At 34.7% G+C, this 18,516-nt stretch overlaps 2 protein-coding genes across 3 annotated transcripts in view; one reads left to right on the forward strand and one right to left on the reverse strand.

The window, feature by feature from the left end:
- The window catches only part of Sema1a (semaphorin 1a), a 77,787-nt gene that overhangs the window by 52,853 nt on the left and 6,418 nt on the right, over positions 1-18,516 (reverse strand). Inside the window, exons 2-4 of the mRNA XM_074143634.1 lie at positions 17,850-18,014; positions 5,680-5,776; positions 5,523-5,568 (exon numbers count right to left, since the gene is read on the reverse strand). Coding sequence (XP_073999735.1) covers positions 5,523-5,568; positions 5,680-5,776; positions 17,850-17,946 — 240 coding nt within the window. The 5' untranslated portion in view covers positions 17,947-18,014. The remainder of the gene's footprint in view (positions 1-5,522; positions 5,569-5,679; positions 5,777-17,849; positions 18,015-18,516) is intronic.
- On the forward strand, positions 3,234-15,567 carry LOC141462053 (facilitated trehalose transporter Tret1-like). 2 transcript variants are annotated; one of them, XM_074143637.1, is made up of 4 exons: positions 3,234-3,368; positions 11,601-11,891; positions 13,234-13,658; positions 14,848-15,567. In XM_074143637.1, the coding sequence occupies exons 1-4, from the start codon at positions 3,332-3,334 to the stop codon at positions 15,451-15,453; spliced, it is 1,359 nt and encodes a 452-aa protein (XP_073999738.1). In that variant the 5' UTR covers positions 3,234-3,331; the 3' UTR covers positions 15,454-15,567. The 2 variants fall into 2 exon arrangements, with proteins under 2 accessions (XP_073999738.1, XP_073999737.1); XM_074143636.1 differs by lacking the exon at positions 3,234-3,368 and adding an exon at positions 8,806-8,950.

Genomic DNA, 18,516 nt, shown 5'->3' on the forward strand with positions numbered 1-18,516 from the left:
AAAACAGAAAGAAAGAGAGGACGTCCTATCAAGCCTTCCTTACATCTCCATCATCGAGTAAGTCTACTCTGAGTACAGATCTGTGTCGGGCTTTGGTTAGAGCAGATATCCCTTTCCACAAACTTAAAAATCCTCATTTCAAAGGATTCTTAGAGACCTATATTGGGAAAAAAATGCCTGACGAGAGCACTCTGCGGAAAAACTACCTGGAAGATATCTATAAAGATACACTAACCAAAATTCGAAAACATATCAAAGATGGACCGATTTGGTTGTCAATTGATGAAACCACTAACGTTGAGGGCAGGTATATTGCCAATGCAGTTATTGGAAAACTTGACAGTGATGCTGACGTGGATTCAAAGCCATTCCTTTTGAACTGTGAGGTTCTCGAAAAATGCAATCATTCCACCATTTCACGATTCTTCGATGCCTCAATGCATATCCTATGGCCCAGTGGAGTTTTGAACGAAAAAGTTCTTTTGTTTCTCTCTGATGCTGCCCCCAACATGGTCAAAGCTGGGCAATCTATTCAGGTATTTTATCCTAAGATAATTCATGTGACGTGTATTGCTCATGCCTTGCATCGAGTAGCAGAAACTGTCCGATCTTTGTTCAGTGACGTAGATTCCTTAATCTCCTCGGTTAAAAAAGTGTTCTTAAAAGCACCAAGTCGCATTAAAATGCTAAAAGATCTCTATCCAGACTTGTGCCTTCCACCAGAACCAATATTGACAAGATGGGGTACTTGGCTGGAAGCAGCTCAGTATTACTATGAAAACTACAATAAAATCAAGAATGTCCTTTCACATCTCGAAGACGAAGCAGTAGCAATAAATACAGCCAAGTCTTTATTCGAGAAACCTAATTTAAGGAACGACCTTGCATTCATTTCTGACAATTGCGTATTTCTTGCACAAGCCATTACCCAACTTGAGTCCCAAAATGTTTGACTGACAGAAAACGTGTCCAACGTTAAAAAAGTCATCGAAAAGGTGGAAGGAATACCTGGGAGTAAGGGAGATCTGATCAGATCAAAACTGGTAGAAGTACTGAGCAAGAACAAAGTGTGGGAGACCATCTGCCAGATTTCTGATATTATCAGTGGAACAGAAGTCACCTCAGAACATCGTGTACCCTTTACAACCAACGAGATAACTTCTTTCAGCAAGGCACCTATAACATCTGTAGATGTTGAACGATCTTTTAGTCGTTACAAGTCCATCTTACGCCCAGATCGTCGTCACTTTACGTTCCAACATTTGAAATTTCATGTGGTTGCAAACAATTTCGAAGAGTGAAGTTTTCAAAATTGAAAATTTAACACATCTTTTTATAAATAGTAAAAATGTTCTTTGTTGTATAAATCATTATAACTTGTAAAAACAAATTATTTTGTTCCTAATAAATTATTATAAATTGTAAAAATGTTCTTTTCTTGTATAAATAATTATAACTTGCCCCCCCAAAAAAATTCCATTTTCATAAAAAAAAATGTCCATTTTACTTAAATATTCCAGAAAATATTTTAAGAAAACCACATATTTTCCACATAATTGACGAAAATAAATGCATATTTTGATTAAATATTTGGCATTTTTAAATACATAAAAATCCGTTCCTTATTTATCAGACTATGAGTCAGTTATAACACAATATATACCTTTATATAAGCATGTAGTCATTTTGGGTGACTGGAATACAAGTATGAACTCCAATTCGTTCGACAGTAATTACTTAATGAATTTCCTATACGAAAGTAATTTAACTCTAGTTCCTTTCCTCCCTACTCATCACACAGCTACCTCCCATACCTGGATAGATTTTATCTTTGTTGATGACATGGAAAAGGTCATTCAACATTCCCAATATCTAGTACCTTTCCTTTCCTCTCATGACCTGATTGAAATCAAATACTCCTTTAAAGTCTCCCATTATTCCCCAGCAAATTTTCTTTACAGAGATTTTAAGCAGTTTGATATGGAGAGGTATCAGTCTGATCCAAAGGTGTGTGACTGGTTTTCAATTGTGGAATCAACTTTCATTGATGAAAAAGTTAATTTATTTAACAAAAATATATCGTAATTTCCACAATGGATAAGCATGCCCCACTTCGTTCTGTGAGACTTAGAAAGCCATCAACTCCTTGGTTGTCCAATGATATTGGTGCGTTAATGAGGGAGCGTAACTCTTTGAGAAGAGCATTTATTCGTTCTCTGTTGTGAGTCCGTATGCTCTAAATACCGAATACTTAGAAATCAGGTACGGGCAAGGGTTAGAACGGCTAAACGGGAGTTTTATTGTACTAAGTTTTCAGGCATTAGGGACTCTAGAGTGATATGGAGTGAATTAAGGAAATTAGGCCTGGTAAAGTCTAGAAATCTCTCCAGTTCTATTTTGTTTACTCTCGACGAAATCAACGCTCACTTCTCCTCTTTCTTCAGTAAAAAGACTGACTCTTCTATTCCCTCTCCCTATAGAACACTGACTATCCATGTAACTGGTGACGACAAATTTTACTTTCAACATATTACTTTGGATGTACTATTAGATAATTTATTTAAAAGAAGATCTGGGGCTGTGGGGGTTGATGATATCCCAATTAATTTCCTAAAGAAATCCGTTCCTGTTATAATCCCTTCCCTTCTTGGTATATATTTATCTATTCCCTAATCAATTCAGTTTTTCTTTCTTTATGGATATTATCTCTTATCCGCCCTATTCCCAAAATTAAATTACCTTCCCCTCTAGATGATTATCATCCAATTTCCATCCTTTGTGCTACATCCAAGCCTTTAGAAAGAATAGTTTCCAATCAGATTTTTGTCTATCTTAAAACTTACAATTTATTAGATCCTTATCAATCAGGATATCGGAACAACTATAGTACTCAGACTGCTTTATTTAAACTAACTGACGACATACGCCTTGCAATTGACAAACGAATGGTTACTGTAAGGGTCCAGCTTTTCATAACATTTTGTAGTAGAAAGTCATTGGGATACAGTGTTTTTAAAAGTATTATGAAATCTCAATATACTTAGTTTTTAAAACAAAAAATAAATTTTATTTAATTTAGGTATTTTACTTTCTGAATTGTTTTGTAATCGGGGTTATAAGAATTAGGACGAGGAGGAAAATCAATAATTAAATTACGAAAGGTGTAGGAACCGCTGAGTCGACACCGTATCGTATACAAAACCTGGGCTACTGGCTGGCCAGGGTCTCACTTTTTCGGAGGGGCCAGTTGTCCAGCGGAGGAGCCAGCCGCCCGGCGGAGGAGCCAGTGGACTTGCAGGGGAGCTCCGTGGTTCCGGCGGAAGGAAGACCCATGCTGTGGAAGAGGTTCGTCGGCTGGCTTGTGGCTGGTGAGTGTAGCCCAGTAGTAATTTAATAGCGGTATTTGTTTAGCCCCAGTATGGTCGACTCAGTGGTTGCAAAGACTGAATAGGTTACATGTAGGTGAACGAATGAATTATTTAACTTATTGATGTGTGGGGATACGTATTAGAATGTATTAGAAGCGAGGTTTTGATAGATAATTGTATAGTATATTGGGTTACTTGTAGGTGAACGAATGAATTATTTAACTTATTGATGTGTGGGGATACGTATTAGAATGTATTAGAAGCGAGGTTTTGATAGATAATTGTATAGTATATTGGGTTACTTGTAGGTGAACGAAGGAATTATTTAACTTATTGATGTGTGGGGATACGTATTAGAATGTATTAGACGCGAGGTTAGATAGAGAATTGTATAGTATATTCAACGGGGTTGGTTTATGTAAGGGGTGGAGCCCTTTTACTTTGGGTGTTTGTCGATAATTTGTTGTTGTTTTTCTAGTTTAATAAATAATGAAATTATCTTGAGTTGTAACTAAGTAACCACTCCCTGTTCCCTCAACGGGCGTCTCAAGAGCGGCCAGCGCCCCTTACAGTTACTGTTTTGGTTTTCTTTGACTTTTCTCAGGCCTTTGATTCTGTCTGTCACTCTGAACTCCTCTTTGTTCTTAAAAGCTTGAATTTTTCTTGCAGTGCTCTCAAATAGGTTAAGTCTTATCTTTCGTCTCGGCGACAATGTGTCGTTGGCATGTATGTTGTTGCTCGCTCAAGATGGGAAAATGTTGCTTCTGGTGTGCCGCAGGGCTCTATTTTGGGTCCGTTATTGTTCTCTATGTTAGTGATATTTCTAGAGCTATCTCAAACTGTATGAACCTTATATACGCTGATGATTTAATCCTCTATATCACATTCCTTTTAATCAATTGGAGAATGGAATCAGATGTGTAAATTATGAGGTCCACTTCTGTTTTTAACTGGGCAAAAGATAAAAATTTATCTTTTAATACCGTTAAAATGAAAGTGATGGTAGTTGGTAGCTCTAGGTGCGTTAATGGCATTGATTTTAACAATATTTCAAGAATCAAAATTGGTAATATTGATCTACCTTATGTGGATTATGCTAAGTTCAACAGCACTTGGCATAATCATGTTGTCAATAGAGTGGACAAAGCTTTGCATGAACTGAATAAAGATTGAATAACTGATTAACTGATTTCTTTACCATAAAGAAATCTTACAAGTTTCATTAAGAAAGTAGTTGGTTCAGACACTCATCCTACCGCATGTAGATTATTGCTGTCTTGTTTATTTGGACCTGACTTCGTAATTGAATACAAGGATACAAAGAGCTCTAAACTCAAGTGTTCGTTTAATTTTTGATGACAGGAGAGATGAACATATTAATCTCTTATTACCACCGGCTGAACCGGCTAAATGTTGAATATAGAAGGTAATATTGCCTTTATTTATTATCTGTTTAAAAATAGAGCGCCAGATTATCTGTATTCACTATTTAATAACAAAGGACAGTTGCACTTGAGAACCACTCGACAAGTAGATACAAAGTTATATACGCCTACACCTATAACTGTAACTTATCAAAATTCTTTTTACTTAAAAGCATGTAAGATGGAACTCTCTTCCGATAGATTGCGAGCCAAGTCTGTTAATACATTTAAACATTACTTGAACATCTACTGGAAAGTTATCTTATGTCCAGGACATTAATAAACTCATTTATTTATTTCTTTCTCTCTCTCTCTTGCTATCATCTCAGAGACCTCACATTCACCTCTATATCCAGCAACCATCAAATGGTGGTAAGAGTAACCTATATTTTTACTAGCTAGAACTACCATTTTTTATGCTTATAATTGAGCCAATTTCAAAAACCTCTTTGTGCTTTATAACGGATACATTTGTTCGAAAAATATCACAGCTCTCTGAGGCTAAGCCGAAGCTTCTCTGGAGAGACCTACCGCCTATCAAGTAGAAGGATTAGTACTCCATAAGTGGGACTTAACCACCTTAATGTCATCTACGTTAACATGCCCCAAGGATTCTTCTACAAAGAGATTTTTTTTTCGGAAAATGTTTTATATAGATGTGATCCTATTTGTTTATTAAATTTAAAACTCATTTTAAGAAAATTTCAAAAACAGAAACTGGAAAATTTACCTGTGCTTCTGCAAAATCAACTATGCTTATATTGTAGACCAAATTCCTACAACAAAAATGAATTTATTCCATTAAAAAAAAAATCGAATAAATATTTTAACATCCACATGTGTGACAAAAAATATAGCATAAGTGTGAAAAATAGTTGCAACCTTACCTTGCACCAATAAGTATAAAGTTGTCATCTTTCAGCACCAAACGGAAGTAGTCAACACTGGAGCTGTTCCCAGCAAATCTATCAACATCTTCTGCACCTGTAAATAGAAATTTACGTAATTTTCATTTGCAGCCCAGATAGTATGAACTTGGCTCTGCTTGTTAAAGTAGGTGTAACCATTTAGTCACGTATTCAAATCAGCCCTCATTTAGCTATTGAGTTTTCTAGGGCAGCGGTTCTCAACGGGGGTCTTATGTTTTTAGAAGGGGTTAAAAAACTCAAACTAGCGCATACCGTTTTATGAGGTTCTGTGTACAAATGTCCAAAATAAAAATTCTTGCATCCTATTGTACAAAACGAACGACTTGTGACGTTGTCATGTTACATTATTATTACTTAATAATCGTACAGAAAAATAAGGTAATTGATTTGCTGAGTGCAGTGATTGTTGGAAGAGAAAGATGGGAGAGGACGCATAGTGTCTTGTTTGAAGTAAGGAGGAGAGAAAAGCGAGCGGAGCGCCGAAACGGATCAGTGCTGGCGAGGCAGGGCGCCCCATACATGACAGTGAGGTAAAAAAAAAAAAAAAAAGCTTCATTTTAAAGAGAACGCCGACCTGCAGCAAACGCCTAAATTAAATGGAAAGCTAACCTGGCTCGAGTGGATCACACCTTGTTTAAGTTGCCCTAAATTGTCTGTCACCACTGTAGTGAAATTTGTGAGTGAAGCGTACTAAACGGGGTTCCGCGGTGTTTATAATGATAACTCCCCTGCTCTATACCCAAACAAAACTCCTACCAACATTGAAGACCATTAAAGAACTGAATTTTATGCTATTTGCCAGAAAATAATTTGTAATTTGACAATATTAGTTAAAATTGTAGGTGCAGAATCCTTCTTTTTTTACCAATTGGTCTTGAATTTTATTTTATTATAAATATATTTACAGTTTTCATTATTACATTTTATACTTACCTTTTATTATTTTGTTAATGTGTGAGATTGCTCAGTATGTGTCTGTCTGGGAATGAACGAATTGTGTTAATCTGGGAATTCCTTCTTCGACCCTAAGACTCCACCCAAATCTACCAAATAATGGTGTTAGCGTAACGGTAAGCAAGTTTAGTGTCACATACTATTCGGTCGTATGTACATAAAATAATCCTACATGAAACTAAATGAATGGATAAAAATAAAAATGAAATGTTTTTACCTACTGCCAGTAATTTTGCTATCTCGAATTCGCTGCTTAATACAAACATACTAATCTAACAAACCCCAAAATGTCTGGGAACCCTTCCGGAAAGATTGATTCACCGTTTTAAGTTCGATTCAGCGCTCACCGGAAATCAAGCTCTGATTTAAAGATCTGTTATCATTCCAATCAATCATAAAGCAGCGGCAAAAAGCACAATTTCTTAGGGCTTAGATGAGTTATTCATACGAGTGCATCCTTTTAGAAAATTCATTTAAAAATTTTACTGCTCATTATTTTTGGTGACTGAATCATAGTTTCAATAGGATGCAAAATTAATGCCAGTTTCAGTCATGATAAACTTTATTATGCCGAGCTTTCGACCTAGGGACTAGGTCACCTTCCGGGCTAATTTACAATGTACTGTTTTACATCATTAGAGGGTTGGTGTGTCTTTTGTCTTGTCTGTTCATGAACTTCTTTGATTTTAAATTTAAAGTATAATCAGTGTAAGGATAAGTTAACACATTTCATTTGTAATGCTTTGGCGGATCTGAACGAACTAAAGCTCAAGAGTTAAAAGGAGTCAAAAGTAGAAAGAGGAAAAAGTGAAAGAAGAAGATGAGAATGAGGAAAAAGATGGAGACATTAAAAGTGGAAAATACTTCCAGTATATTGTTATTTATGGTAAAGGATTTTGACCGCTGTTGTGGGACCCGAACGAAACATGAACTTTGAGTTTACTGTGAATTTACGAATTATCAACTAGAAAGTTCGTACACGCATCACACACATGCATACGTAGGTACACACACACAAACTCGCCGAAAGAGAAAGAAACATACTATTTTCTAAAAACCACTTTTTGACACAGGAGGTCTCAAAACAAATATTTTTAGTAATTAAAACTCGATATAAAAAATTAACCACGATCACAGAACATTCCTTTCCAGTAGTAAGATGAAAAACAGAAAATATCAAAAAATCATTGTCTCAAAAAAGTCCTAAAGACGTCCGTCCTTAGGGCGGACGTCCAAACAATTAGCTACGCCGGTGCTCAATATTTTCATTTTGTAACAGCGGAACATACTATTGAGGCTAACTAACTTGTAGAAATAGATTCATAGTTTTAAGCAAGATGTCTATGTAATATACTATTTCATATAGGTATTTATACTTTTGCCAGAAGAACTAATTGTTAAATTATGTACTAGTATGAACCAGATGTTAACAATTTTTTAGTTATCATTTTTTATCTTAAGAGTTGCGTAACAAGTTGAAAAAACAAAATCTTAATTATTGTTTACTTATGACAGAATTTTTATGCTACACACATTCTTTCATATATCGTAAGATTTGTTTTTCTCTCTACCTTAAGTTTTTCTGCTATTGAGCGGTTTCCTTCACTCTTTGAACAATAATACGTCTCTCCTTAGGCAAGTCTTTGCCTATTCTTCCGTTAGTATCCTGTATCGTCTCCCCAACCTGATCCCGGTGAGGAATTAAAGAATGCCTCACCTCCACTCTTCCCCAAAAATGCACGCTAAAATTAATTTAAATGTATTATCACATTTACATAAATGTGATGTGTGAAGTTTAAAGAAAATCATAAGAACCTTTTTTTTCGTGAAAATATAAAAATTTTATAAAAAACATTCAATAAAGATGAACTATGGTGAATCGTTTTGAAGAATGTTTGTTGCTAGGTCCCATGGTGATAACTGATCCAAATGTTAACTTTCAACGATTTTTAATTTGAATACTACTAATAGATAAGATAAACGACACAAAAGGTCCAAATTCGAAAAAATGTTTTTTTTTTTTTTGAGTTAGGGAATCTCAAAATATGTAGTCTGATGAAAACTCAAGAAATCAACAGCGGATTTCTACAACTGATAAGTTCCTAACATTGATAACAGGGTGCGATAGTTCTATAAGATGTTGCCACTTGTCCCATACAAGACAATAAAAAAACAAACTCTAATTAAGAAACAAAACAATTTAGTTGAACGAATCGAGCAATTATGAAAAGTTATCGTCTGGGACTATGCCGGCAGTATATGGCAGCCACAGTTGGTAATTTTTTTTTTTATATATACACATTTAAATGTAATTCTTTTAAAATAAAGTATTATTTTTATACATCTCTGTGAATCCGAGATCTTCAAAGTTGTTTAAGTTTTTTGACGAAAAGTTGGTCTTTACAAATTGATCTGTATTGGTTTAGCAGTAACTCAGTAACTGAGAAAGCGCCGAAGTTCAAATTTGATATTTCATTTAGCACTAGGATCCATGGATTTAGCACTTTTTTTGAGGTTTTCTGAAAAAAGCAGGAAAGTGGCATATTACGATTACTGTAAACTCACTAAATACATAAAAGCCTACCAATTTCGTTTATAACATTTACCAGGAATATGTATTTTAAAAGTTCTGGAGAAGCTGACTTTTATTAATTACAATTTTGTTAAATTGCATCCATACAATATAAGAGCCACATTAAATTTATTATAAACGCAAAATATAATATAATTTAGATCTTTAAAATTGCAAAAAGAGGAAGTGGTACGATTGTGCATACTAGATATTTCAATCGAAGAGTTTAATTGATCAGATAATCTCAAGTTGGGTCATAATTACATTATGACATAATCCTCTCTCTTAAGACCTCTATTTAAAACATGACTATCGAAATAATCTTTTGCTTTTATATAAAAATATATTTTGAAGAATTTACATGAATTTCTCTTACAGCATTACTCAGCGTATTTACTACAAACTTTGAATTTTATTAAAATTATTGGTTCTTTTTTATTACAGTAAAACTGTTTTTGCCTGAGAAGCAAATTCTCCACCTCACCTAAAATACTTAGAAATCAATGCTCTGAAAAAACTTATTATGAGATAAGCATAACCTTCATGAGATTTATCCTAGTTTAATCAAAACAAAGGAAAACAGAAAAGTATGTTATGCTGCAGTTATTCTGTATATCCCACGTTTCTCATTTCAAATTCCGGAAAACACAGAAGTAGGAAGAAATAAATAAATAATGCAAAAATATCAGCATTACTACTTATTCTACTTCAATTAATTGTAAAACAGTGCGGCCCGCAAAGCTAAGCATGGTTTTGGGTTCAATCCCCCGTCTTGGTTTCGGCTTTTAATTAATGTGATATGAGAAATTTAAGTAAATATGATAGCTATCCGTCTCCGCCCAGGATACCTAGAAATAAAACTTGCCTAGGAGACATTGCTGTACTTTTTTTAAAAAACTGTGAAATTGACACTAATATGTATGCTATACTTTTTTTTTATGAGGGTTTGCATGTTTTAATAAAAATTCCCATAATGCCAAATCAAATAAATTTAAAAAATATATAAACTATAACAGTTTATAACTCAGATAACAGTCGCCATTAACTCACCTAATATAACATCAGATTAACCTCCATATGGATCCCACTATTTTCACATAGCTACCCTCCAAATCATTTCAGCCAATGATGGGGTCTTATTGGAAGGTGTAGATGGTTCTTTGGTACATAAAAATACTGTAATGCTATTTACCAAACCAACCAACCAACCAAAATCCCATTCCCTGAATCCCTGGAATCAATCAATCAATCTTTTTAAGATCGTAGATTCTTTGAATTCTTTGAATCACCTTTTTGAGAAATTCTTATTATTAATTTTTTTAAAGTGATAAACCTGCACAAGTGTAGCTGCTAGTGAACGAAATTAGATGAAGATCGATGCAGACATTGCGAAAAATAAAAAATAAAAATGTTATTCGGTAAAGTTACACTTCCGCTTAATCGGATTTCCTCAAATTTGTAAATTTTGCGTTTTTTTTTTTAAATTAGGGAAAAGTAAATTATGCAGAAGGAGCTTTTTTGTCTTTGTTTTTTTTTTTTATTTGTATTTTTTAATTGAGGGGGCTTTAACATTTGAGGTCATTGGCGCCCGGAGCTTTTTCTAGCGCACTGCCGGCCTCCGGACAGTGTTCTCTCGGCACAGACAACGATAACTATCCATGGAAGTGAGTGTTAGAAGCTCATAGGGGAAAAAAAACAGCAGCTGGATTTTAACCTCGGATCTCCGCATTGGAATCCAGAATGCGCTAACTAAAAAGCGCTAATCCCTTTTCTTTTAGGGACTCAATTGATTAAAACAAGCTTTTGGCAAAACCTCAAAAAAAAGGGAAAATGTTTCAAATAAATGCGGAAGGTTTTTTGGCAGGTAAATTATGTACGAAGTAAAAACAAAAAAAATCGTTAAAACCAAGATAGTTTTTTCCGGCTGACAAACATCTGAAACCTATAACAGCAACAATAAAATCAGAATGAAATAAGTTTGAGTTTTCTGGTAATTTAAGTAGAAAAAATATTCTGATTGTAAACCATTCCCTAAAAAACTTATGTGTGTTTTCACGGAACTTCATTGTACATCACTTTAGCCAAAATCTCAAAAACCATACAAATTGACTTTTCAAATAAACATTTTTCCTATTAAAGTGATAGTCCTATACGAATTTGGGACAGTATACGAAGTTCCAAAAATATCGTTGAAGCCACTTTAGTGAAAATCTCAAAAAGGTTACAAATTCATACAGTAAAATGATATAGTCCGCCTGACTTTGACCATTACCTTATTGTCAGGTTTAACGATGGCAACTAATCAAAAATCAAGATTGAAGTTCTGAACCGTATATTACCCCTATAATTTCAGCAAGTATATCTGTAATCGTACTTGGCACCTCGCTCGGATGGCCGTCACCTGTACTGGTGAAGCTGAGAGAGTCCGGACAGCCAATGTCACTGACCGATGAGCAGGTGTCATGGATGGTGTCCTTGTTATATGTGGGTAACTTAGCAAGCCCGCTACCCGCAGGGCTGCTCATGGACAAGTTTGGCCGCAAACACTCGCTACTCTACCTGGCGATTATTCCACTCGTCGCATGGACCATCATTCTGTATGCCGTTAATCCCTACATGCTTTATTTTGCCAGATTTCTTACAGGTAAGCTGAACTAAGGGAGTTATACTAGGTGTAATAAAATTTACAATTCAAAATTAATATTATGTACTTCCAAAATAATGCAATGCACACATTAAAAAAAATTAAGATTCTTCCCCCTCAAGAAATTGCACACTTTAAATACCACAGACGAATGATGTTTATGAATTATTGGAATGTTTTTGGGTATAACATCTGTCATTTATCAACGTACTGCGTTGGTTCGAAACTTTTATAGTAGTGATATTACTAAAAAAGTGAACAAATTTAGCACGGTCAACATGCGATGATGAAGTGGTGTTATGGAAAGCTATCGGGCCAAATCCAACCAATTGGAGCACTTGCTGCAGATATGGATTGTGACCATCTTAATAATGTGAAATAAGAACAAAGAAGATGTAGCATGGTGAAGTATGAACTTCACTTGTCACAACACGCCGCCAGCAAAATGTACACTATCAAACAGTTCTTAAACTACCCACATTAAACACGCTTCTAGAAATGATATTCTGAAAACTCAATCAAAAATGCATTCCAAAGGTACTTTGCGTAAATTCCAACCTTTATGGCCTACTATACAGGGTGTATACGGAGGAGTGGTCGAAACTTCGGGAGGTGATTCAGCAGCTCAAATGCAACAAAAAGTATTCTCTTCACTTTGGCCCGATTCTAAATATATTTGCATCTTTAACTTTTACGTCGATATTCGCGAGTTTCACCATAATAACGGCCGTAACTTTTCTATCCTTTATCCTACAATAAATCTGCTTAATCCAGAGAGCCTCAAAACGTTTCTTATAAACAATGAATTTTGTACTTCCATGTCTAAAACATTCGTTCTCGAGGATTTTTGTTAAAATTTTTAATTGTATTTTTTCAATGATTAATGTCAAGGAATCACCCAATTATAGAAAAAGTTATTCATTTATTAAGCTTTAAGACCATATTGAGTTGTTTTAGTTTTTAATAAAACCCTACCCCGAACAGAGAACTAGGATGCAGAAAAATAGGATGTTAGAGTAACCAACTTTTCTCACTGATATCAATTATTAATTTCCTCGTATGTCAATTTTTGGAGAAGGAACAAAAATGTCAATTTTAGTTTTGAACAATTATTATTTAATAAAACGGAAGTAAAAAACACAGTAGTAATAAAACACAGTAGATGACTACAATTGTTTGTGAAACTTATCTTAATGACATAATGGAGGTTTTTTTCATCGAAGTTAATTAATAATGTATTGTTCATATAAGAGGTGTTCTTAAAATGTTTAAAAAATGCTTGAAAATTATCTCTATTTCTTAAACAAAGTTGATTATCATGATCATTATTATCATCTTCCAGGAATATGGAGTGGAACTGTCAGCACAATTACACCGATGTACCTTGCCGAAATATCACAACCGAAGATACGAGGCGCCTTAAGCACTTTTGTACAAATAATGACCAACATCGGCGTGATATTGGAATACATTGTTGGACCATACGTTAGCTACAAAAATTTAGCTATAATTTCCGGTTCTTTACCAGTAGCATTTATATTAACATTTTGGTACATGCCAGAAAGTCAATACTGGCAATTGATGCATAATCGTAAATTCTATGCTGCAAAAAATTTAGCCTGGCTTAGAGGTTTTGATAATGTCGCCGACGTCAAAGAAGAAATTGAAATTATATCTGTGGCAGTTCAAGAGGAGATGAAGAATAAGCGTTCATTAAGGGCTTTGGTTCAAACTAAGGGCAATCGAAGAGCATTACTGATTGTTGAAGTAAGTTGTAACAGACGAGAACGCTTTGTAATTAAGGTTTGAGAATATTCTGTAATTGGACCTTACACAGCGATATAATAACTCACATTTCTTGACTGATTCAAATAACTTCAATTCAACATTAGTATTTTTTCAACCTTACACATTATAAACGTAAATTTTATGTCAGTTCTGTATATCCGCGGAACGTGCATTTTTTCCCAGCCAAATGCTACAATTTCTGTGCTTTTAATGTTAAATGCATTTCATTTTTTCACGCCCCGTTTACCGTGATATTTAATTTGTTATTAAAATTATTGTTTTTAGCAAAAAAAAAAATGATACATTGCCCGCAATTCAAGTGTAAGTGGACAGAAAATCTCAACTTGTAAAAATTGGTATTTCATTTTGGACTGGTTACTTCCGATACTAAATTTGTTTTGGATGCCATTTTTCAGTTTTTTTAGTATTTCCTTAAAAAAAGTTCAAAACAAATTTTTTAATGAAATTGTTTCGAGTATTTTTGTAGCACCTGTATGTTCGCGCGTACTTAACCGACAAACCAAATTACAAATTTTAGACAGAATCCTGTAGCTACAACACCCACTACTATATTTTCGATGTTTAGTTAATTTTTGTGCCAGAAAACGGTAATAACTTTGATACACAATTCGAACTAATAATAATATAAAAATATGCAGTATGTTCTGAAAAAAGATCCGGGCGCCAATGACTCAGATGCTAATCGCCATTCTCATGTTTTCTTCAGCATTGGTTTCTTACGGAAATAAAGTTTTTTCTTACACCAAAAATGACTCACAAGTTTTCTGTAAACTTCATGTACACTTTCCTCCAAATTCACACTTTTATTCACTTTGTTTTTTCCCTATATCACTTTAATTTGAAACAGTTTCGCCCTAAAGAGACTCTTCAACAATAAAATGACAAGGAACTTTAAAGGCGAATTTCAACTCAAAAATCGATAAATCGAAAGGAGCAATTTGACTCAATAGAATTTTAAGTTATGGAACTTCTCTCCAAAAATTCTGCATCCTTTTTTTAAGCCGTCATTTTTTTAAATACTAATTTCTTCAGGATCTCATTTCCTTTAATCTCCGAATACACTACCTAAATATAATTCAATTCAACTCTTAAAAATTAGTCAATTAAATTATAATTGCAGTACAACTAAATTTGTTCTTCTTTTTAGGCACTGGCTACGATGCAGAGAATGTCTGGCATTAGCGCACTGATGGCATACAGTTCGATAACTCTACCAGAACCAGGAGCCGGCCGATTGTCGCCCAATGATTGTGTGATAGTGATGGGCCTTGTTTGGGTTGTCTGCGTATTTATTGCAACAATATTTGTAGACTCAGTTGGCAGAAAACCGTTACTATTTCTAAGCAGTATTGGGTGTTCAATCGCCATGTTGTTTGCTTCTCTGTGGTTTCTACTAAACGACAATACAAGTATAAATGTAACGGATTATTATTGGATACCATTTGCATCGTTTCTATTGTATGGACTATGCTTTTCTATTGGGCTGGGACCAATAGCTTCTACAATGCAAGGGGAACTATTCCCAACTAATATCAAAGCAACTGCTTCTGGAATTACATCAGTGATTTTAGCGTTAACCTCATTTATCATGAACAAAATCTATCATACGATTGCCTATCACATAGGCATGTATTTTAATTATTTAATATTCAGTATTGCTAGCTTAACTTCCGCTGTGTTTGTATTAATGTATGTAATTGAAACTAAAGGGAAAACTTTAGCACAAATTCAAGAAATTCTAAATAAAAAATAATGTAATTAAAGGTACTTGAAAAAATAACTTTTTTCTATTGTTTTATATATTTTTTATAAAAATATTTTAAACAAATATTAAAATTTGTTATGGCGTCTTTCTGTTCGATTTCACACTGGATACTATTCCTTGAAATAAATTTTAAAAAAAAATCCTGCACTCCTGTTTCAACGGTGAAGTTACTAAATTTTCTTCTGAAAGCCTTGAGCGGATAACGAATAGGTAGTCGGACGGAGCTAAGCAGGTGGGTGTAAAAATAGTTGAACGTTTTAAGTTCTTCATTATTAATTTATGATAGGTTGTAGACTATTATCCTTGGGAATTTTGGGAGGCGGTTAATAAAATTTTGTAGAAAACCAAACCATCGTTTTAGACTATCTTCAATTATCGTAGCTCAGGGATAATACAAAATCCTAAACACAGTCACCACCTTTGTCAACCACCATAGTACAACCTGATCTTTATACTTAAGAAGATTCAGACATTTTTAAGTCCATCTTCAGTCTAAAGATAAGTTACGTACTTTATGCACACCAAAGAAACCATAAATTAGTTCCATAATTAGTTAATTACAAGTTTAAAGAAACCTTTACAATTATAAATGGGCCTTATTACTTATAACAACCACGGAACTACTATAAAACGTTTTATTAAAAGTAATTATGAAGGTCTTCCACCCTGAAGATTTGTTCTTGAGCCAATGAATGTTCAAATGGTAAAAATCAGATTCAGAAACACATACTGGGGGGGGGGAATGTAATTTGGTGTAATAATAACTGTATAATCAGGATTGTGCAAATGATGGGTTACTTTTATAATTATGCTTAGTAAGGTTCCTCTGGTAAATATGGTGAAATAAGAAATTATTGCAATAAATAAATTAAGTAAATATTGTACTTAAAGAAGCCCAAAACGTCTTAAGAGTAAATAGCAAGTTTGTGATGGTGCATGATAACATTGTAGACTTTTTCGTAATCTTTAATCCTTTTTACTTGAATCACACACCACAAGAGAGGAAACTGTAAGCGAACAGTTTTTAGATTGGGAAGCATAACTCAAAAACTGTCATTATCAGGCCCGACAAAAACCTGTTGTACAAAAACAGCCAACCGAAAATGCCATTTCACTAGTTCGATTTTTTAGTGTTTTGAAGTTTTCTTGAAACCGATTTTAGTATTTAGTATTAGCCATATTAGTTGGATTTCCTAAAAAGGAAAATTGGCTTGTGCTGGAGGTTAGTTAAGTGTAAAAACAATATAAAGATGTCATCAAGGTCTTCTTTAGTCACACGTACGAGACGTATGTGGCCTTTGGAATATCTTGCTGGAATAAAACAGAATGGCGATGGTTCAAATATCGTTGGCCGAACAATTTTTCAGTGTAATCTTACTAGTCAACAGCAGTGTACGCGAAACTCATGGTAAGTCCATCAGGAATGATTTTGTGATGAACTACCCTTCACAGGTCCAGAAAAGCGCACAACCGGAAATAAACATCTGATATATGTCGAGGGGTTTAAGACTATGGATTCCCCCCCCCCCCACCAACTTAATTCAATATGGTTCGTACGAAGACCACTAAGAATTATATTCTTAACAAAAGTTTAGACTTTAAAGAAGAGATGTAAAAGTGATTCCAATAATTTTGAACTTCATTTGATAGCCATAACCAGTGCCACAGTGTGCAGTGTTAAGCTGTGTGAGGTTCAGAACTGGACCAGAGTATCTGAACCTCAAGCATACCATTGTTTACCAGTTTCAATCACACAGTACAACTTAATTTGGACCTACGCCATAACTTGCGTATTTCTATGGATCGTAATTCGGCCTATAAGAGTTTGAAGAGGCATTGTCTTGGAGTGCTGCACTAAGCCTGTTTTGATACAGAGCGTTTGAACTCCATGAATATTACGGGTATCTATTGGTTTGCCCCTCACATAGAACACTTACCAACTCAATTTTGGCACAGTTTTCCAATATTTCATTTGTGGAGGCCCTCGTGTATCCCAGTGTAAACTCTTAAGCCTGTGTTCGAACTAGGTCGAATATGTGAATGCTTTTTTTTTCTGCTAATTCTAATCAGGTCACAAGTTTCAGCAGCATGCCGCTAGAAAAGTCTAACCAAAAGGTGTAAACCTAAATATTTCTCACTTTACTAGTTCCGAAATTTGACCTTCAGCAAGCCAGGATCTCTGGCTTGAATAGTATATGATCAAATGTTGAGAGACTGATTTGTTTCAGGAGAACATTCCAGTCTAAACAGCCAAAAGAGCATTTAATGCTGAACGCCTCATAATGTTAATAACTGAATAATCTATTTTTCTGAACTTAATAAATGTTTATGTCACCCCCAGGTAGTGACTGCAAAATGCCTTTTTTCTGAAAATAAAGACTTACCGAGTTGAACAAACATCTTTGGACGATGGTTGTCCTGCCAAGCGGCGAACGTCACCGCCACGAAGGCTAGCACCACCACTCTCCACCAGCACATCATGGCCGCGTTGGACTCCAAGTGTGCTCTCGCTCTTCTAGATCCAGTGAACTACATCGTGCACCTGCATCCTGCAAACAGAATATTTCATCACACAATTATCCCAGCAAAAAACGCTCAAAGAACAGCCAAAAAAAAGTATATTTTTCAACCAGTAATCTCGTACTCGTAAGTATACATAGTACTTCAATTTATTACTTTTTACGAAGAAATTATTAATAACCAAAGTATGGTCTATTGTGAATGACTGTTGTGGAACGAACAACGAATTGTCATATGGTGCTAAATCTAGAATACAGGGTGGATGTAAAACAAGTTCCAATTCTACCAAATTCTTCTATTTTTTCTTTAGTCTAACAGAAGGGGCGAATGTGGTCGAGCACTGCCTCGCTGCAACAAAACTTATTTGCTATTTTGACCAATACTGGAAATAACTGGGCCATTTATAGTATAAAATCCTATTTAATAGCAGTTAAGGAATTCTTGGAATGCTAATCGGGAAAGCATTCCTAATGCATTACTCCTTCCTGAACTTTCTGAACAGCAATTTAACCTTTCCCTCACTATGAATAA

Source organism: Rhodnius prolixus, unplaced genomic scaffold (assembly GCF_049639745.1).
Source record: "Rhodnius prolixus isolate KJV_2025 unplaced genomic scaffold, Rpr scaffold_12, whole genome shotgun sequence".
In the NCBI taxonomy this organism is placed as follows: Eukaryota; Metazoa; Arthropoda; class Insecta; order Hemiptera; family Reduviidae; genus Rhodnius; species Rhodnius prolixus.